Below are 21,641 nucleotides of genomic sequence, written 5' to 3' on the forward strand. Positions count from 1 at the left end.
TCGGTACTGTGGTGTTTGAATTTATTCAAAAAGCATGCCAAGCCAATTTTGTGACCATGAAATGTACATTTACACAAATCCTTATGCAAAACATTTTGACATTTCTCGGAGAATGTGACAGAACTGTTTTTATAGATTTCTATCCTTTTGAAGGAAGGAAGTACAATTAAATCCTGGAGAAATATAGAAACAGCTTTAAAAACTTTACAGTTGTGGCCACAGTTGGGTTGCCAAGGCTTTCATAGCAAATCACCTGTTTTGAAATAAATGCAGTGGCGCAGTGGGTTGAACCACGGTCCTGCTCTCCGGTGGGTCTGGGGTTCGAGTCCCGCTTGGGGTGCCTTGCGGCGGACTGGCGTCCCGTCCTGGGTGTGTCCCCTCCCCCTCCAGCCTTACGCCCTGTGTTACCAGGTTAGGCTCCGGTTCCCCGCAACCCTGTATGGGACAAGCGGTTCTGAAAATGTGTGTGTGTGTGTGTGTGTGTGTGTGTGTGTGTGTGTGTGTGAAATAAATGCTCTTATGAAAGAAATGCTTATTTTATATATGTTTAATGCTTTGAACAATAAATTAATAAATAGATATGGACATAAAGGAAGGAACACTGTAAAGGGGAGGGTGTATATATATGTCATGCATGTTTTCTCGTGATTATAGAACGTCTTTTCAGCTCCCTGGTGCTATTAGAGAACCTGTCTGACTGCAAAATGGACAATAATGCAATTTAGTTTTGCAGCAGGAACATCTCTATTGTATACACATATCAACACAAAATGTGTGGAATGAGAGCTTAATATTGTTAAAATTTTGCTGATCTCTTATGTAAAACTATTCAAAATGTTAATACTCGAATTCCTTTAACTTTTTCTACAATTCAAAACGTATCTTAACTGTTGGAAATATAACACTAGAGGTTAAATGTAACCATCTGCACTTTTGTTTATATGAAAATCACAAACAACATTAATACTGGTATACATATAAACTCTGTTTTTAACCCTAAGTCAATGTGACTTGTACAGGCCATCACCCTTGTTATGTTAATGCTTCATAATGTTTTATCAAGTCTGTGAGCACATAAGGGAAGGCGGATTGTTTTGTGGACTGATGGAGAGCCACACTATTGTACCATGGTGCCTGTGGTTAACGGAGGAGTGGAGTGCGGCGTGACCTCAGAAGGTGTGTTTGCGGGGGGCGTGTCCGCTGGGCCACCCGTGTCACTCATGTGTAGAGAAGATGAGCCAGCAGAAGGACTTCTGTCATCTTGCTGGTGGGCTGGTGGAGTCCGGCTGCACACATGGTGGTGCCTCTCCCAGTCCTTGTGCTGGCAGAAGGAGCCACAGTACCGTGCTGTGCTGCAGCCGCTGCACGTCTCGCTGGCCCTGCGCCCACAGTTCCAGCAGCTCTACACGAGGGGCAGCAGTGACAGAGTCAAAATGCATACTGTACATGTCATAGCTTACATTCACAGGTAGTCCCTGATTTACAGTGGTTCCACTTACGATTTTTTCGACTTTACAATGGTCAGCTGATGATAGAAATTCAGTAGAAACTGTACAGGTGGTCCCCGATTTGCAATGGGGTTACGTTCCCCGACACTCATCGCAAGTCGAAAATACCGTAAGTCTAAAATGAATTTAATACACCTAATACACACCTCTGCGTGACAGACTGGGAGATGGCGGATAGCTGCCGCTGCCCAGCATCGCTAGAAAGTATCGCTCTGCGCATCACTTTCCCAGGGGGAATCAAAATTTGAAGTACGGTTTCTACTGAACGTCTATTGCCAGCTCACCATCAAAGTCGAAAAAATGGACCGTCAAACCATCATAAATCGGGGACCACCTGTACTTCAAATTTTGAATTCAGATTTTTTTCCCCCGAGAAAGTGATACACGGAGCAATACTTTTCCGCAATGCTGGGCATTGGCAGCGATCCGCATCTTCCAGTCTATGACACAGAGGTGTGTATTAGGTGCATTAAATGTATTTTCGACTTGTAATATTTGACTCATGATGGGTTTCACAGAACGTAACCCCAGCATAAGTCAGGGACCACCCGTATACATTTAGCTGATGCTTTTTTCCAGAAGTGATTTACAGTGTTAAGCTACTTACAACTATTTACCCATTTATACAGCTGTCTAACTTTACTGGAATAATTTAGGGTCAGTATGTTGCTCAAAGGTACTGAAACCGGAGGCGGGATTCAAATCTGCAACCCTTGGGTCCAAACACAGCACTTCTAACCATTATACCAGCAGTCCTAAAAATCTTGTGCAGGTAGTTGTAGACCATGAGAAGTAGCACATTCATGCTTACTGGGGTTTATATGGTTTCATCCTTTCTTGACTGCTGTTGAACAGATCATTGTCTTTGGCCTGTCCCAGAAGCACTGGGCGCGTGGCTGAAAAGGACATTAGTCCATTGCAGCATAGCCATACATACATAGTTAGGGCAATTTAGCTTCACCAATTCATTTGACCTGCATATTTTTGGACTGTGGTAGGAAACAAGAGCACCAGAGGAAACCCATGCAGACACGGGGAGGACATGCAGACTGAGCAGAAATTCAATCCATGTTCTCTCACCCCACTCAGGTGCTGTGAGGCTGCAGCGCTACTCCCTGCTCCATCATGCCATCCGTATTTTAGTCTTTTGGACATATTTGAACTGGCGTCCCATCCTGGGTGTGTCCCCTCCCCCTCTGGCCTGACGCCCTGTTTTGCTGGGTAGGCTCCGGTTCCCCGTGACCCCGTATGGGACAAGTGGTTCAGAAAGTGTGTGTGTGTGTGTGTGTGGACATATTTAAAATGAATAATCCTAAATTTTAAGAATATGTTTTCACTCAGAATGTTATCCACGATTATTCAAGTTCCCTGATAGTTTTTCGTCACTTCCCACCTAAGCTAAATGTTACTTTTTAATGACATTTGACTCTTCAGATCTCCACTCTAATCTGAATAGTATTCATGAACCTTTGCCTGTGAGCACTTTTGTCTGCCAATCTCCACATGTTCCCATTTCCGTTACTCTGCAAAAAAACATGGTAAAGTGTACGGTATGTGATAAAGCTGCTTTAATCCTGATGAAGAGTGAGTGATCACATGTAGGCCAGGTCTGTTTTGTACCAAGGGAAAGTCCCACCTCGGTGGAGTCCTCCTGCTGATTGATAGCCAACAGCAGGTCCTCAGCCGCTCGTCGCCTGGCCTCAGCCACGGCCTGCTCCATCTTGGCCCGCTCCGAGTGGATCATTTCCTGCGCCCTCCGCTCAGCCTCAGACACGGCGCTCTGCAGCTCTGCCATCGCCTGCTTCTTCACCTCATTCACAGCATCCTCTGTAGGACCAAAAGACAATCCTGAACATGTGGCCCACCTTAACCCTAGAAACAGGACCGCTGCTTTCATCTACCCACTGCTATCTAATTTCTCTTCATAATATTCAGGCTCACGTCAATGTCTCATTGTGCTCGTTTCGAAATAGACAAAAATCATTGTTTTGTACAATTCGTGCTTCTTCATTCTGGCCTTCCAAGACACGCGTCCAAGAAATGCTCACCTAAAAGGTGCTGTAACTATGCTGTGATATGAACAAACAGTCTTCCAAGTATTAGTTTGTCACACTATCATTCATGTACAGCGAGTACAGAAGCACTGACAATGCGTGCACATCTCACCCGCTTTTTTCCAGATCTCCTCGGGCACACACTCCGACGCAGCTCTATGGAGGAACGCTCTGTGAAATACTAAAAAGCAAAGAAATGCTGAAACCCCGCTGTAGATACACACAGACACATATACTGTACCCATTCAACAAATAACCCGGACCGACACGTGTGGAGAATACGGTCAGTCGAGGTGGCAGGTTTCTGCTGTCCATCAACCTAAACACAGCTGCCCTTGTGACTTGTATGCGTTATGAGAATTCAGCCACACTTCAGGTGCCACACAGAATTCCAGCAGATTAAAATCTCAAATATAATTAAGGATGGTCCGGATTTTATTCTGGCGCAATGTGAGTAACTTGGTCGAGGGTTCCTAGGCACACCTGCTGAGCCAGAGTTTTGGCCTCCTGGACTCTGAACCTTGGACTGAGAGGTGCTGCTCCCCTTCTTGGCACCCTCAGCGTCGCTGCAGCAGCGGGCCCAGTAGCTGAGCTCTTCGCGGTCGGCCTCCTGACAGCGGCGGAGCACTGTAAGAGAGCGCCTGGTCTTCTCCACCATGTCCCTGATGCAGTTCAGCAGCTTCAGGGGCGACACACACACACCATGCTAATGCAGCGGAACATGGTAACGTAGGAGATACTGTACATGGAAAGCTGGCAGAATTATGAAATTGAGGTAAGTAAATTAAAAAAAAGGCTCTTGCTACTGGTTTCAGCAGCTTTATGGAAAACAACTTATCCCCTTTTTACATTATTCTCAGTGCAGTAGCTCATAAAAACAGTTAAACATAATCAATATTAAAATGAACTGTCCAAAGGAATCCATAGGAACTCTTCAGTTAGTTTACCATTGTTCCCCATCGATACGGGGTATGCACTGTAGGTGTTTTCTGGCATAATCTAACAGTAATTACCCTGAGTGGCTATAGAGCACCTAAACTGTGGAATAGTCTACCTGTTACTGTCAGACTTACATGTTTACTCAGGCATTTCACTAAGAAATTTAATTCCACATGGCTGTGTTTCTGTTTTTCCCCCCCTCTGTTAAACTGTCTAATTTCTTTAAGTTATAAATCACTAGCAGTTTGTTTCTTGCTGAGCATTGTTTCCTGGTGATAAGAGCTGAGGGCGTTGCTCGGCTGTCACACAAGCACCCCATGCTGACTGAAGCTGATCACTGACCGCCATGATAACCAAGACATACCTTGGTGAACTGGGAAATCAAGTTAACATACAGCAAGATTATCATCTGTAAAATGACTTAAAAGTCTTGTTTAATCTAGAATGCCCAGAAGGGGTAGGCAGCCGCTGGCACTTGGACCCCCAGAAGTTTTTCTTCCTTGACTTTCAGTTGGGAGTTTTTTTTGTTCCTTTCCTCCATAGCCAGTAGGCATACTTATAGCTCTATAAAAGCACTGACAATGTATTAAACTAGTCTCTAGTCAGGGGGGGAGGTGTGGTGGGTTTGGCCAGGGTCTGCTGTGTGGCGGGTCTGGGGTTCGAGTCCTGATTGGGGTGCCTTGCAGCAGACTGGCGTCCCATCCAGGGTGGGTCCCCTCCCCCTCCAGCCTCACACCCTGTGTTGCCGGGTTAGACTCCGATTCGCTGCGACCCTGCTTGGGACAAGCGGTTGTAGACATTGTGTGTGTGTGTGTGTGTAGTCTGTAGTCAACTATCTTCTTTGTTTCTTTTCTGATTTGTTTGTTTCCTTGCCTTATGCCTCTGTTCAAGTGCTCTGTGTCACTATGTGAGAAGAGGACTCTATAAAAATAAGTGGAACTGAATTAATGAAAGATACTGATCTTACATGGTCGAGGTGTTTCCACTCCTCTGCCCACTCCCTGTCAGTGAGCCGATGGTCCACGGTCTCCTCCCGACGTGCGCTGTGCATCCCTGCCATGGAAATGGGACAGGGGTTTCGGCTCTGCTCAGAAAGACCACCCGGGCTTGCCTAATACATCTGCAGAGGATGCTGATCGAAATCCCCAGCCACACAACTCGCTCTCTCCTGCAGGTTGCCCGACACGGCCTTGTGATTCGTATTTGAGCGGTAGGGAGTCCACCTACAGCACATACACACCACTTCAAGTGGGGAATTACTTGTATCACTGTAGCCTATATCTAGCAAAGTGACGCACATCTGGTTTACCTTCCATTATGGCCAAGGCCTTTATAGGCTTGAGCAGAACTCATTCTTGAAGAAGTAGGTAAGATCTTCAGGTTCTAGCTAACATCTTCCAAGTCTGCTAGTATGTACATTCATAAATTCTATTAGTAAATAAGTAAATTAGTGAAGTCTATTATTTTTCGAATAAATTCGTAAATTGTTACCCACATTCACCTTGCGCATGTCTGCCTAGGGCCCAGTACTGCTTACTGTTTGTCTTGTTTTGTTCCCTGTGCTCGCGGCAGCTCGGGGGTCTGTGGGGGTCGCTGCGGTGGTGAGCGAGCGCCGGGCCGTCCACACACAGCGGCTGGGACAGCGACAGTGGGATGTGTGACAAGCCGTTCTGCCGGTAGGGGCTAATGGTGCACTGCTTTTTGCTCGGTGGATACAAGTGCAGAGGCTCCTGATTAGCATCATTTTCCTTGGTTCTGTGGAGGACAAAGAACAGAAGCTGTGCACGAACACATGAACACAGCACATCCCTCTTGTCGCCATCATCATCAGCAGCGGCGGCTCAGACGACGAAAGGTATTAATCGATATATGTGTTGAAAGCAATAACGGCAGCGCTCAACACAGCCCATTGGAATTACTATGAAAAATGGGAATAGACACAAATGGTGGGATGTGCACAATGCAGACTGCTGACGGAATTAGACATCACTTCGATCACTTGGACAATTTGAAAGAACTACATCCACACCGTGTAACTATTGGGAATTATTTAAAATTGTATTAAACATGACATTACTTCATTTAGCAAATGCTTTTTCCACAGTAACTTCCAATGAACACTATGTGGTGTTGTTAGCCCACACCTTATTCACACTGTTAGATATACTACTAACAATGGGTCACTCACACTATCCATCTGAACAGCATGCTTTTGGACTGTGGGAAGAAACCCACACAGGGAGAACACGCAAACTCCACACAGCCTGAGTGGGGATCGAACCCACGTCCTCTCGCACCACCCTGGTGCTGTGAGAGCAGCGCTACTCGCTGTGCCACGTTCCGCCCACAGCAAGTGTAAACTCACCTGCCAGCAGGTTTCCTCTTTGGGTTCTTGTTTACATCCCACAGCAGTTCAGAGGAGTCCACAGGCGAAGATGTTCTGGTGTCGAGGAGGAGCTGCTCATGCTGGGCCAGGTATTGGGTCGGGTTCTGCTTGGCTAAGCGAGCGCAGTGCAGAAGTTCACACTGCAGTAGCGGCACATTGGCCTGCAGGGGGAGCCAAAGACATGTTAGTCTCTGTCACAATTACTACAGTAATTAACCAGCTGTAGCTCCACTATACACTCATAGACACATACAGTACAGTGTAAACGTTTTAGGTACTTGATTGACGAAAAAGCTGTAAAGTGGGAATGCTTCCAAAAATAATGCTTTTAATTAATAAACTTCCTACAAAGCCTAGTAGCCATCCGTTGTCAACAACCGCTTGTCCCGAGTGTGGTCACGGCAGCTTTGGGGTTCAAGTTCTGTTTGGGGTGCCTTGTAATGGACTGGCGTCCCGTCCTGGGTGTGTTCCCTCTCCCTCCAGCCTTGTGCCCTGTGTTGCCAAAGTAGGCTCCGGCTTACCGCAACCCCACTTGGGATGAGTGGTTTCGGACGCTGTGTGTGTGCGTGTGTGTGTGTGTGTGTGTACTTTATTTAACAACATACAAAACCCTTACTGAGTACTGTAACTTTTTTTCAAAAGGAATGCTTGGAAATCTAAAACATGCTCTTTCCCATTGACACTAATGCAGAAGATATTAAATAACCATCTAAAACAAATATTTTTGTGAAACATCTAAGTTTCTAAGACTTTTGCACAGCACTATATTAGGGATTATGAGCCCAGCGAACAGACAAAAAAAACTGAGTCGCTCTAACACAGGTCCTGACACTTTTGCTGGCCAAATATGGCTTGGTACCAAGTTTTATAAAACTTCCTGCCCTTTCACTACTTGTGAATAATCCTTCACGTAATGATGATGGCAAATTCCACCAAGCGGAGTTTCAAAGGCAAGCATTCTTTGTGTAATAAGGTGACGAACACATTTATTAAGTGAGCATCTAGTCAACAGCTGCTCGTGTTGTTCTTCTATGTGTTTGTTCACCGGCTTTACCTCTTCCACAATGCAATTAAAAGCATGGCATTGGCAAACACACACCATCTGTTTTGCTAAGCATCTACCAGTTACTAGTATGTGAAAGACATGTCAGTGCTAAGAGAGCTGCAACATTTCTATTCCTTTGGCACATTTTCTGCTTACCTGCATTGATGCCTATCGCACTAGTCTATGCATTGGCAAAATAACCAAGATGTTTGATAATGGTTTTTTTTTTTTTTTTTTTTTTTTGAACCAAAGTAGGATCATGACTGCATAAACAAAGAGCATCGTGGTGGCCCTTGTGCGCGTAGGCCTCTTTCTAGAGAGTTCCGCGTTTATTTTCAAAGGATCTGATTGCAGAATATCAAGAAGGGGTCAGCGGCCTTCTCAGCGGGGAGTCATCAGCATTTCACGGCGTATCCTGAAATAGCCGACTCCCTTAAATTAATTTTTGAGGATATTTAGAGGATAACTTTTCTGAAAATGTTCATTGGTCACCTCTGGTGTTAATATGCAATGATAATGAATATGTAATTGTATTAAATATTGCGAATCCTTATTTAAGTTGAAACACCTGTTAATGCTGAGCTAGAGAACACAGCGATTGTCACCCCCAGATCTATCGACACTGTTCACGATTCAGTGATTTTACTGTTTTATTGCCACTGTCTTGTTTACCTATTTGGCTGTGGTCCTTTGGTGTGCGGGGACACGAGAAAAAGGGGAGAACTGCTCAGGGAGATGCACCACAACGCTCTCCTATGCCTATTTTCTTATTATTGCAATTACAGATGGCTGTGTAAATTGTGGCATCTTACACATATCCACATGTAGCTTTGCTCCACTGGTAGGCTTTTCAGAAATATTTTTCACCTTGTAAATAACTTATTTATCTCAGGTGGTACAGTATGTCTGGGATATTTTCATGTGTCGTTAAACTTTAACTTTTCCATTTGTGTTTGTCATATTATTTGTAAATGCATGTTTGTAACCTTAACTCAGCGTTCTAGGTTCTCGCTGTTTCCTTGCAGGGTGCAAATTAAACTAAAACTCAGAGAACCCGCACTGTTTAAATGGAGCTAGAAAATAGTGTAACTGCATTTAAATTAATTATAGGGGAGACTGATTTACCACTAAATATTTTAAGATAGGCATACCTTCATCAACCATCATTTATGCCATTGGTTAAGATGTGTTGTAGGTATTTTTAAGAGCGCGATCAGTATAAAACACATGAACTTCTGCAGCAGACGTACATATCCAGCCCCAGCTTTCATACCATACCATTCTAAAAGTAGAAGCTTTACAAAAACAAGTCTGTTCCATTCCGTCCAATATGCTCAGATGTGGACAATGCAGTGTTGCGAAGAAATCCTACCCAGTTTAGCAGAATTCTTCTCTCTTTCCTTAGAAATGATGTAAAATCACTGTACATTGGCTTTCTCTATGATAAAAAGATGTGGTCTCTGAGTTACATTAGCCTCGTGGCAGGAGGGCCTTTATGCACCCTGCTGCAACTCCATTCCCACAACCGTATGGTATTTGCTGTAAAACACGTCAAAGAAAAACACTAAGTTGGAGGAAGACTCTGGTTTCAGCCGCTCGGCATATGGCAGGAGACACGAGGGAGCCCCAAGAAAGAGATCTCGCACGCTCCGTCGGCTCTGTCAACCGCGAGCGTTACCCTCACGGGAGCGATAGCCACTACTGAAGGGATCGGGAGTTACTACCGAGGCAAAACAGAGCGGTTCCTTAAAGTGCGAGTGATGTCGGCTTGTGATGGAAGGGTGACCCAAAAAAGTGCGGCGACGCACTTGCATTCCTGTTATGTGGAGGTAGAGATCCCTTAAAAGTGGTTATGCCACCATCGAGTCATAACGTTGTATCGTCATATAAACGCAACCAGTTTTAATCCGAAGGCCCCGTGCTTATCTGAGTGTCTCCATTTGTTATATGTTAGTCCAAGGACTAGTTTGGAATGTGCAAAATAACACAAAGAGCGGAATTACAAATTATAGCCTCGGGAAAAGAATTAGCTTAATAGGCAGCATGTGCAAATCACAGCATTTCATTTATCTTGTTCTGAACAAACATGTGTAATGTGTTATTTACTACAAGGTGCCTTTTATCAGTCCTTCATAGAACAAAGTGGACCACCGGGTCTTTAAATACCTTCAGAAATGGGACTACAGTAGGTCGCAGAGGGAAGTTTGTAGCCTCCTGGAGTTTGGAGTGAAATTGTTCGATTGTCAAAGTAGAATTCTAAAAGAGGAGGAGAAAGACAAACAGCAAAAACATGAAGTCCTCCATTAGATCCAAATGACTCAAATCAGACTCCAAAACAGCACCTCCTTTTACCAGTGAATATCAGTCTATAAAAATAATAAGTCTTTAAAAATAATAAAATAAGCCTTTGTATAACAATGAGCAGCATAACAACCAAATGAACCAACCAAATAAAATTTTTGTAGCCGTTTATTTCATTACCTGTTCAAGAGTCCTTTCACTGAAACAGCTCATTAATTTACACACAGCATGGCCAGACTGATTGTTTAATAAATAATTTTATGTCTAAAATCCACAACTACATCCCCATTTCTCAGCCCAAATTTGTTACTGTACTTTACCCTTACATCTGTTCATCCAGATTGTGCAGACTTGTTTTGACAGGCTGCCAGCTTCTTTAGTGTTCCTATAGTAACCCATACGCACCAAGTGTCATTTGCATTAATGGAGAGAATTAAGGAGAGCAAAGGAAATGAGGTAAAATAGGAATTATTCCCAGGAGAACATTTAAGCCTTTTCATAATTTATAAAACCAACATTCCTTTAGTCTACTATATCTTCCAGATTAAGGCACCATAATGTTAATTATCATTTACATCAAATGAGAGTTACATGCAAAACAATCCTGGATAACGAATAGTAGATGGTAAATGGATCATAAATGGCTATACCCTCATCCCTCACATAATGGGGTCCCTTACAAGGGGGGGGGAAATCACTCTGACAGCCTGCAGAAATATATACACCCCTTTTCCCCGCATACAACAGGATTATAAATTCAGGATGGTGACATTTTCCCCAGAAATCTGGTCATTCTCCTTCCATAAATGTGCTTCATTTTATTCTAACAAAGATGCCCTCCTATTGCCGGGGAAGGTTTAAACAAACAGTGATGAGCCCACTGTCCCTCCTAGCCTAGCCAGGCCCGCGTGCAGACGCTCATGGTCACGCTGACCAGTCATACGAACACCCTTAAACCAGTGAAAATAAGAACTTCAGAGATCAAATGATGTCAAACATTAGTTAGTAAAGCCACAGACCAGCTCAACCAGCGCAGCGTCCACATCATTTGCAGAGTAACACAGCGAGCTTGTGAACTCAAACATCGGCAAGCCAATTTATCGACCTGCCGTGCACTAAGATGATCCTGCACTACACAAAGGAGACTGAAAACAACAATGAATGAAAATGACATTTAAGATGATAACATTTTGTTAGAACACTACAAATGATGTTGGTGTTGTCACTGCTCTGCTGGAAATTCTCTTTTGTTTTGGTTTTTAAATTAATTTGACGATGCATTCGTCATCCACTTAGCGATTATTTTTTCATGACAACTAATGTTAATTCATTCCCCTCCCAATGGGAATTGATCTAACAGGGTGATCTCACCGAATGAATTAACCCCGTTAAGTGATGCATCGGTGTATTTATGTCGTGAACCTAAGGTAAATTTAGATGTTACCTTCTCTGGATGGTGACACTGAATGCATTATGTTAAAACAAGACAGAATGCAGTTCTGCAATGAGCCGCTACTTGAGATTGGCCCATGTGACCCAACAGACAGCAGCTCCTGCTGGGGTCTGGGGAACAGACTCACCAAGAGGCCCAGCACCAAGGCGTGCACCTGCTCCCCAATCTCCGGGGAGATGTCGCTCGCAAACTGCTGCAGTGTAGTGAGGAACCGCTTCAGTTTGCTGAGCTGCCGGGCACCACACACCGGCGGGAGCTGCGGCGTAACCGATGGCGACGAAGCTGATGGCGAGGACGATGTCGATGATGATGAAGATGATGAGGAGGAGGACGAGGAGGAAGGCCGAGCAGTAAAGCCATTGGATGGAGAGGGGATTCCATTCGATGCGCATGAGGAATCGCTGGTGCTGTTGTGGTCTGTGGAAGAGAGCAAGGGTTATGAGTTACTAAGCGACAAACAGTAATAATACTTTATAACAATAATGTAAACAGGAGCATTTCACAGCTGGTTCCCAATGTCACACTTCTCGCATTTATGCTCACAGTTGGGGGGTGTCAAAGAGGCACCAGTAGAGGCTCCTTGTGTAGTGGGAGGTAACAGCAGTGTCGGGGAGGTAATCCTACATTGTGCTTTCGCATCCATCGGGGAGTCTGGCATGGCGGAGCTCCTCAGCGTGACCTGGGAAGAGTGGGGAACAACATCCTACTGGTATCTGACCACACAATCGTGCAGAAAATATACCTCACCTCGCCACCGGTGCTCTGATCACAAGTTCACGACCGTGACCATTAAGCCACGTCATCGGTTACCGCAAGCTTTCACAAAACAAATCAGACTCAGTCTCAAACACAGCATTAAAGAGGGACATGAGTCTAACAAGTCCCCGATCTCAAAGCTGAACCTCCTGCTCAGATGGCTTGGGGCTCATTAGTGTGGATGCCGCCGAACGGGCAGATGCTTGCCCCGCTAATGACGGGGCCTTCTATCCCTTTGACACATGGGAGCCCATAAACAGCTCCATCTCCCTGAGAGATACGCCAGCGGTACATGACTCTTTAGGGAAAGGGCATAACGAGTCCCTGAGGAGTAATTCAACTATTTGCTCGCCTTCCCTTGCTCTCATTCACTCACTTTCCTCCGTGAAGAACCTGTGACCAGCTCCTCCACCCTTGAGCCCGAAAGGGTGAATTGGCATGTTGTGGCTTCCACCCACTTGCTATTAAACACTTTTTGATTTGCTGGCTGCAGCAGAGCAGAATGCAGAGAGAGGCTTTCCTTCCATCTTATAGCCTGAGAACAGAATCACAATCCATTCTCTAAACTCAAGCAAAATAGCAGAAGGTTTCCAAAGCACATTTCACTGAATTTGTTCGAAATAAAAAGCCAAATGCTAAACATCTTCACGTAATTTCACTCAATGCTATTCGCTGCTTACTTTATGATTGCTGGTGTATATTCAGCGTTAAACATCCAGATTGTGATGCAAGGCATCCCAAAAACCCAACATAATCAACTGCCTTTAATATAAGCATTGATTCACAAAAGCCTTTTATGATTGAGTAAAAAAATTAACGATCTAAGTCACAACTCAAAGTAGTCTTCGTTTATGAAATATCATTGACATTATTTTGTCGAGCCAATTATTTTCAGCCAGATGCCTGTGCTCCAAGTGCGCATTACATCTGTGAGAGTCTGTGGAAACATAAAAAGGGGACATGTGGTTCTCAAAGTCACATTCTCCCATTAGAATTTGAAAAAGTGACGACAGGCCACATCTCCAGCACGCCGCACATTAATCGCAACGTCCTCGGAAAGCGCGAGAGGTATTTTCGAAACGGTGGGAAGTCATGGAAATTTTATTCTCATGAGCAGGTTTCACTCAAAAGCCCCTTTGTTGAGTAAAAACTAGTCTGACCTTGACTTTCTGTCATTTTGTTTGTTACGTTACTAAGTACTCTGCTATTCAAAACAGAAGAATTTATAGCCATGGCGATGCGAGTCCCCATTCCTTTGGGTAACCTATCCATGGACGTAAAGTTTCCAAGGGAAGCAGAGTACTAGTCTCAGATATGTTGGTAGCAACAACATCAAGAGTAACTGCTGAGTACATAAATGTCACTGGAGTAGTACAGTATGTGGATTTTTCGGCTGGTTAGAGATACCACTCTGCGAAGCCTGGACTTTGTTGAAAGACGCTGACGGAAAGTCAGTGACAATGTTTGCGTACATCAGAAAGATTCAAAGAAAAAGGCAGCAGTTGAGTGAGGGAATAAGGAGGAAAACGCATACACATTTTATGAGTGAAATTCCTGGGGAAAGTATGGGGGAGGTGAGCTATTGTTATGAAAGTCTCAATTAGCATACTCATTAACATACTCATTAACATGCAGCATGCTAATATGCTATGGAATCCTCAGTGCCAGATGGAACAGTAGGCATTTTGCGTCCCATCAAGCTCCCCAAGTCGTCAGGAAAATACAATTAACGTCACCTCCCCAAAACCCCCGTCTATTTCCTAAGCTTACTTCCCCGACAGAATTGTCTGCTGCGGCGCTGCAGCGGATCGTTCCGCATTCCCGGGCCCCGTTTGGCTGGACGGGTCCCCAGACGGTGCCTGGCGGACCTCTCTAGTGCCAGGTGGTGCTCAGTCTTCCGTCTCATCAACCCAGCAGCGCTAGGGCTCGGGGACCGACTCAGCCCAGGCTCTTTGATGGGCTCCCAGCTGCACGGGCTCGCAAGCCGCCCGCTCCGTTCTCACCGGCGCACCGTCTCCTTCACTCTTATTTTCATACCACTGCCGAGGAAAACAAAGGCGATCCTATAGAAGCATTTCATCACGTTCCCTGTCGCGACATCGTGCGCCAAAGTGGAACCGACGGGGAGACGAGATCACGGTCAATGGCACAGTGAAACACTGTTATTGGGACGGCGCCATTGTACAGTCCAGTAAAGCCATACGTATGTCGGCCTTGTCGAAAATCGCCAAAACATTTGTTAAAAAAGTGCGCACCTTGCTATAGTGATGCAGGGAGGAATTGGTCAAAACCAGCACTTCTGCACGGAGACCATTTAAATTATTACATTTTTCTCTTTTTCCTGTAATTAAGGACTACGCACCCGAGATTAAGGAACACGTGGCTCGTGGAAACTGCAGTGATTGAGGCAGCTCCAATACAGCTCAGTCAAATCTGCTAAACCTCTGTATTTTTCCTATTCGTTCCACTCAATCATAATTTGCCAGTGATTAAATGATTCTTTCAGTGTCTTAGTGCTTGCAGTGAAACAGCCCCAACTGCCGCTCTGTGAAGAAAAACAGACAGCTGGTTGCAGTGGAGTATGTAATCGCGACAGCCAAACGCTGAATAGAGCCATCAGGTTTACTACACAACAACTGCAGGGTGCGACAAATAGGACGATATAAAAGCATGGATTTATTCCGTTAAAAAAATATGTATATTTCAGTCGTCACACCCTTTATCGAGCCAGCTGGGTTGGTTTTGGGTTCAACCAAGGGGTGATGCACGAACACACAAAGGCCTGCAGACGTTGGTCTCGAAGAGCCAAAGGGTCAACGTGCTCCCATAACTTCTAACATGCTGTTCGGAGGGGTAGGGACTCCTTCCTCGCAGGCTCCTCGCACCACACGTGTGTTCGTGTCTGGCTTTGTCCTCACTGCATTCCGGAGAAGCAGCCCCACGTGTTGCCAGCAAAGAGGTTCTCTGCCTCTCCCAGCCTGCCCAGCACGCAGGATCAGATGTAGGACTAGCGCACATGTGGACACGAAGCATGCCACCTACTCCGCAGCAATTACAATGACAGATGGTCTCTCAAGAACAGTCCCAGGAACACAAGAGCCCCCGTGTCCCAGTCGACTCCAAACCGCCATGCATTTCACAGCGGGGTGGCTGCGGGGAGACTGGAGCGAGATGAGATGTAGCGTTCACACAGAATGATGGGTGAACGAAATCAAGAGAGGAAGAAAAGCAAACAAAGCAGAGCTTTTGACGGAAGGAGGAGGGGGAGGGAAATATTCCAAAAAAAAAACGCATAGGTCACAACAAGATTGAGCACGGAGTGTGAGAATGAAGATAAAAAAAAAAAAAACATTATTTCCAGAAACAGACTTCCTGTGTCTATGTATTCAGTGCTGAAGGAGCTTTGTTCACCATCTGTTTACCATTTCCCACAGCTACAGAAAACATATTGGAGGAAGTATCGCTTTCAGGACTGATTGGGAAGCTAGGCTCCTTTCTGGCAGCTTCCACACATCAAATTAGTTTCTCCATCAGCCCGAACTTAATGGGGAGTCGTCTCCGAGCACGGTCACAGCACCGAAAGTGTATTGCGTGGGATTTCAAATGTCTGAATTAGAAGTGAATGAAGCAGAATAAATGTCACATTTTTAATTAAACACATCATACGTGTTAGTACTTACAAAACAACTCCCGTCCCTGAAAATTCATTCTACAAGCATTAAGATGTTCGCCTTTTAAACAGCCCATCACGTCCTACCTCTGGCAGCATTTAAAGCTTTTTTGTACGAGGGCATCGGCTGCGGACTACAGACCGAACCTCAAATTTCAACAAACTTTGTTAAGGGCGGATATTAGTTTGAAGACATTACAGGCAGCGCACCTTCCACCCTACTTTATTTTCAGACTTTAATATTTGTAAACCAGTCAACAAGTGCTCTCTCCTCTTGTCCATCAACCCCGATTCTGTACAAATAACATGTATATATAAGGGGTGTGGTGCCGCAGCGAGTTTGACCGGGTCCTGCTTTCTGGCGGTGGGTCTAGGGTTCGAGTCCCACTTGGGGTGCCATGCGCTGGCGTCCCGTCCTGGGTGTGTTCCCTCCCCCTCCAGCCTTGTGCCCTGTGTTGCTGGGTTAGGCTCTGGCTCGCGACGAGCGGTTTCAGACTCTGTGTGTGTGTGTATATAGATATATATGTATACACACACAATGCGATGAAACTTGCCTTTTTCACAAAGCTGGAAAGAATGAGTTGCCTAAAACAAGACCACTGTGGACCTGAGTGTGTGAGATGGGGAGAGAGAGATGAGATGTACGAGCTGCTGGCTGGAGGAGTCAAGATGTTGGCTCACACAGCCACTCCTAGCCAGCAGGGATTGTCTACCAGATGGGCCGTTCTGCCACCTCACCCAGCTCTCCACCCAAAAAAGACCCAAAAAAGCAACTGTCACATGGCGAGAGCTCCCAAGGTCACAATCACAACAGCAGAAACGTACCCAGAGTGCCCTTTCTCCTCACTTGGTGACGATGGGCCACGATCACACCTCCTCTAGCACCTGTGTGTATTTATGACTGGTTACGATTATCAAAAGTCACAGGTTACAGGTTTATGCTTCTATCAAATGCTACAGGTAAAATCTGCAATCCAGCAGATCACCAATATTTAAACATGTCCCCGTTTTTATAGGCCAGAATTCAAAAATAGTACATGCGCTTTGTGGCACGTATAAGGCTACAGTTTCAACGAAAGACAAACGACCTCCAACACAGGCTGCGATCACAGGGTGAAAGTAGCTGAACTGTAGGTGGAGTTTTACTTAATGCCACTGATCTACCGTGCAAAAAAAAAGCATTCTCTAAAGTGCATGATGTCAACGTCTCTGCTCTCCTTACAGTACACTAATCATGTTGAGGCCCACCTTGGGGAAGACGTGCTGTTGTTTCCATGGCAACACGAGCTTGACTTCAGCAGCTGTTAAGATAACAGCTGTGCAGCCTATGAGTGCGCTGTGTACACATGTAATGTGCATATGCAATACTTTTAACAACTGAAATAGTAAAATTCCAATGTTAAAAGTATTCTCTTTTTCAGAAAAGGGAAATTATAACCCTGAACAGTTCACGTCACACTTCTCACCCATGAATAACCATTGGCATCACTGTTCTCATTTCTTCACTCACTTCTGGTCATCGTGGTATCTGTACTTGCTGCTTTTTTGCTCAGACCATAATACATTATTATTCTTAACAGGTTTAAAATGAATGAGTCACTTTCAATGAGCTGGTTGTGAACTTCAATATTTATCAGTCATGTTTACGTTTACATTTACATTTATTCATTTAGCAGATGCTTTTCTCCAAAGCGACGTACACCTCATCAAAAATACAATTTGTGCATTACATTAAGAGGAAGACACATAATGATGTTATATCAGATACCAAGTGTTGAGTAGTAATTCCAAGGGTGAAGATACCAGAGACTGCAAAATAATTGCTGGTGCATTTTATCAAGCAAAGTATTCCCTTCATCACATCGTTTGTGAAACAAATTAGACTACATCAGTATTTGACTGATGAAATTAAATTAGGTCATTACAAAGAACGATGGGATATCTATCAACCGCAATCACTGGTTGGTTGAAATAAACAATTCCATATTTTTGTGTTTTGACAACAGAAATTAATATAAATAGAATTTTTCAGCCACTAATGAAATTTACACTGAGCTTTCATCTAATCCATCCAGTTTCACAGTATTTGAACCAAATAAGTCAATATAGGTAAAGTAACCATGAGCTCAGTTTAAACAAAATCCAGTGTGTAACATCTACTGCAATAATACTGAAAACCACTGTTTTAAAAACTACATATAATAAGAATAACAAAGAAATACCAGGAGTATCACTGCAAGCTACAATTACTCTGGAAAGTTAGAATGAAAATTCATTAATTTATTTAAAAAAAATGATTTTTTACATATTTATGACTATTTAATTGTAAACAACATAAGTTTGTGAAGCAAGAATGGTTCAATTAGTTACACAGGTCAAGGTGAATGTACAAACCTCACATTGAGCACCAACCTCCTTGACCAATCAAAATGTTATGGTTTTTTTTTTTTTAAATAATTTCTAGCACAGCTGAATACTGATGAAAACAGAAGGGGACATGATCAACGAAACTTTGTACCACATAAAGCTATGGTGAATCAGTAACACACACACACACACACACTGGCTGAAACCACTTCTCCTGAGCAGGGTCGTGGAGAACTAGAGTCTAACCCGGCAACACAGGGCGCAAGGCTGAAGGAGGAGGGGACACACCCAGGACGGGACGCCAGTCCATTGCAAGGCACCCCACGTGGAACTTGAACTCCAGACCCACCAGAGAACAGGACCCGGCCAAACCCGCTGCGCCATCGCGCTCCCCGAATCAGTACAATACAGCAAGTTTTCAAACATTTATACATTTTCACCCACATTCTCTCTGATGACAGAACTGAAACTTTAATGTGCCACAAATGAGAAACAAACTGTTCTCATATTGGTCCAAGAACAAAGGTGTAAAGAAAGCACCAAATTCACCATTCTTCCCAGGCGGAAAAAAAACAAAAATCTGAAATAAAGTTTTATTTTCAGTTTTGAAGCTTGGTTTTTCCAGCCGCAGGGGCTAACCAATAGGAACCGTAGCGCTCTGCACTGCACTGCACAGCTCAGGCAACAAACATCTGTATTTTCCTTGGCTGAGGATCCACGTTAGCAGCCAGCGAGAACATTTCCCACGGGGAGAAATATTTCAGGGAAATACCACCCACTTTACAAGCAGAGCCCCCTTCCTTTGTGTTTACAAATGAGAGGACCAGCACCGGCCATCAGCTGGACACTCTCGATGGGAAAAAGGAAGAGAGGCTCACGGAGTTTGGAATAAAGCGAAGAAACACACAGGCAAATGACTCTGGTGACCAACGTCACCCAACAGCATCCAAGAAGGCGGTGTGTGTGTTCCACACATGCAGTGTTCACAAGTGACAAAGTGATCGGAAATCACCGTACACCTAGTTTTCGCAGCAAAGGAGGTCCATTAAAATGTGCCACATAATTTCCCAGTCATTCTGTCCAGTTAAAATCAGGCAAACAGACTTACTGTGATGCTCAAAACATCTTGGCGCGTCTCCTTGTGACTTTAACAACAAGGCTGGTGCACGATCTAAAAGAGGTTTGCTTTGAAATGATGCCATGTGTGCAAAAAATCCAGGAGATAAAAGAGGGAGCTGGAGTTTACTGGTCGCACACATTTCATTTGATAGGATAATTAGATACATAAACAAGAAGGAGAAGACTCTCAAGAGGTGGAAACCATCTCCCCAAGTGTGCTGTAAGTACAAGATGTACAGTAAAAACAGATTTTGCACAGCCGTGTTAAATAACGTGTGTTTGCACTAACACGTCTTACCCAAGTGAAAAAGTTTCAAAGTTATATATCAATGATCGGATGCTGCAGCGCCGTTATATCTGGAACCATTTCACCATATTTTACTTCATTAGAGCTACCAGTAGGCGGCAAATACAGTCCCTGAAACGAAGTAGGGGACGTATGTTAAGTCAGTTACCCTGCTGATCATATCAAAGGAATCGCACTGCACACGTGTTACATGTTACATGTTCTGTTACTAATGGACCACGTGACACGTTTACCAGCATTTCCCGTTTAATACGTGTAAAAAGAGATACTTTACTTACACGACTAGTCGATTCTCAGTGCTGATGATGAACGGCAAATATTCCCATTCCCTGAAGATGCGTTTCTTCATAGGCGCCCGAAGTGTGGGGACCACGGGTGAAGCGCAGGAAGTATGTGTGTGTCACACACACCGTGCACTGTCTGTTACTGTCCCCTAGTGCGCGCTCCCGACACCGCCGGTCCTCCCCGATCTTTAAATCCTTTAACTGCTGTAAACACAGCGAAGAGCTCACACTGGAGCGAGGACCGTGTCCAGAGATGCGGGACTGCAAAACCAGCGCGTCCTCCGTGGCTCCGGCGGGATGCGCTCAGGTGCGGAGTGGGCGTGTCCCATCTGTGGAGCGTGTCCGTGGGGGGCGTGTCTTGGGCGTGTTCGACTTGGGGGGCGTGTCTGTTAATAGAGCTCTTTTTTTGCGTTGCTTGTTTCCCTGCAGTGATGTGTGGTTTAAGGATTATTTTGAATTTAAAGGGAAGTGATCGATGCGTACATACATACATACATTTTCTGAACCGCTTGTCCTATGGGGTCGCGGGGAACTGGAGCCTACCCGGCAACACAGGGCGTAAGGCCGGAGGGGGAGGGGACACACCCAGGACGGGACGCCAGTCCGCCGCAAGGTACCCCAAGCGGGACTCGAACCCCAGACCCACCGGAGAGCAGGACCCGGTCCAACCCACTGCGCCACTGCGCCCCCCTTTGCTTGTTTACAATGCTTGTTTACAATACTTGTTTATTCTCACTCACTTTTCGTAACTACTTGGCCAGGTCAGGTTCACACTGGTCTGGAGGCTATCCTGGAACAAGGGCCACAAGGCCGGGTAGGATATACCGTAATTATGTTATTTTTCTCTTGCTTTGTATCATTTGCATCTGTCACAAACCCTTTTATTTAACCCCTTTCTGTTTATTTTGGCCGATTGATGAAGTGCAGCACTGCAACTCCCAGTAGTCAGTTGCAGTTCCTCTCTTTCTTTGGCATCTGAAGGCTCCTGGTTCGAGCCCCATTCCTGCTGCTAGATCCTTAAGCAGGGAGTGGTACTTATTCTGAGCTGCTCTATAATGATCCAGGGTGCCGTGGTGCAGTGGTGCAGCGGGTTTGATGGGGTCCTGCTGCATGGTGGGTCTGGGGTTCGAGTCTTGCTTGGGGTGCCTTGTGATGGACTTGTGTCCCCTCCAGCCCCACACCCTGCGTTGCCAGGTTAGGCTCCAGCTTGCCATGACCCTGCTCAGGACCAGCAGTTTCAGTCAATGTGTGTGTATAATGATTGTAATGTGGATTATCCGACATTATAAATGGCCTGGAACAGTGTGCCATCCTGTAGAAAATGTCAGTACTGCCCCAGCCCCCAACTGTATGGGGGGCCAAATGTGAAATGTTCCCTTTGACTGCCATATGTTTCCATCTCCGTCACAGTGCAACAAAATATCCACTACACATTTTCATTTAGCAGACACT

At 44.9% G+C, this 21,641-nt stretch overlaps 1 protein-coding gene across 2 annotated transcripts in view; it reads right to left on the reverse strand.

Moving 5' to 3' along the window:
- Positions 1 to 516: 516 nt before the first annotated feature.
- Positions 517 to 21,641, reverse strand: part of LOC108927421 (protein CBFA2T1-like) — a 34,829-nt gene continuing 13,704 nt past the window's right edge. Inside the window, exons 1-11 of one of the 2 annotated variants that reach the window (XM_018740707.2) lie at positions 20,184 to 20,498; positions 12,230 to 12,365; positions 11,814 to 12,103; positions 10,099 to 10,188; positions 6,867 to 7,048; positions 6,039 to 6,256; positions 5,469 to 5,554; positions 4,046 to 4,241; positions 3,675 to 3,743; positions 3,145 to 3,335; positions 517 to 1,402 (exon numbers count right to left, since the gene is read on the reverse strand). In XM_018740707.2, coding sequence (XP_018596223.2) covers positions 1,118 to 1,402; positions 3,145 to 3,335; positions 3,675 to 3,743; positions 4,046 to 4,241; positions 5,469 to 5,554; positions 6,039 to 6,256; positions 6,867 to 7,048; positions 10,099 to 10,188; positions 11,814 to 12,103; positions 12,230 to 12,344 — 1,722 coding nt within the window. In that variant the 5' untranslated portion in view covers positions 12,345 to 12,365; positions 20,184 to 20,498 and the 3' untranslated portion in view covers positions 517 to 1,117. Of the gene's footprint in view, positions 1,403 to 3,144; positions 3,336 to 3,674; positions 3,744 to 4,045; positions 4,242 to 5,468; positions 5,555 to 6,038; positions 6,257 to 6,866; positions 7,049 to 10,098; positions 10,189 to 11,813; positions 12,104 to 12,229; positions 12,366 to 20,183; positions 20,499 to 21,641 lie in introns of those variants that run through there. The other variant, XM_018740708.2, reaches the window with a different exon arrangement.

The sequence above is a fragment of the Scleropages formosus genome, chromosome 18 (genome assembly GCF_900964775.1).
Source record: "Scleropages formosus chromosome 18, fSclFor1.1, whole genome shotgun sequence".
Taxonomy (NCBI): Eukaryota; Metazoa; Chordata; class Actinopteri; order Osteoglossiformes; family Osteoglossidae; genus Scleropages; species Scleropages formosus.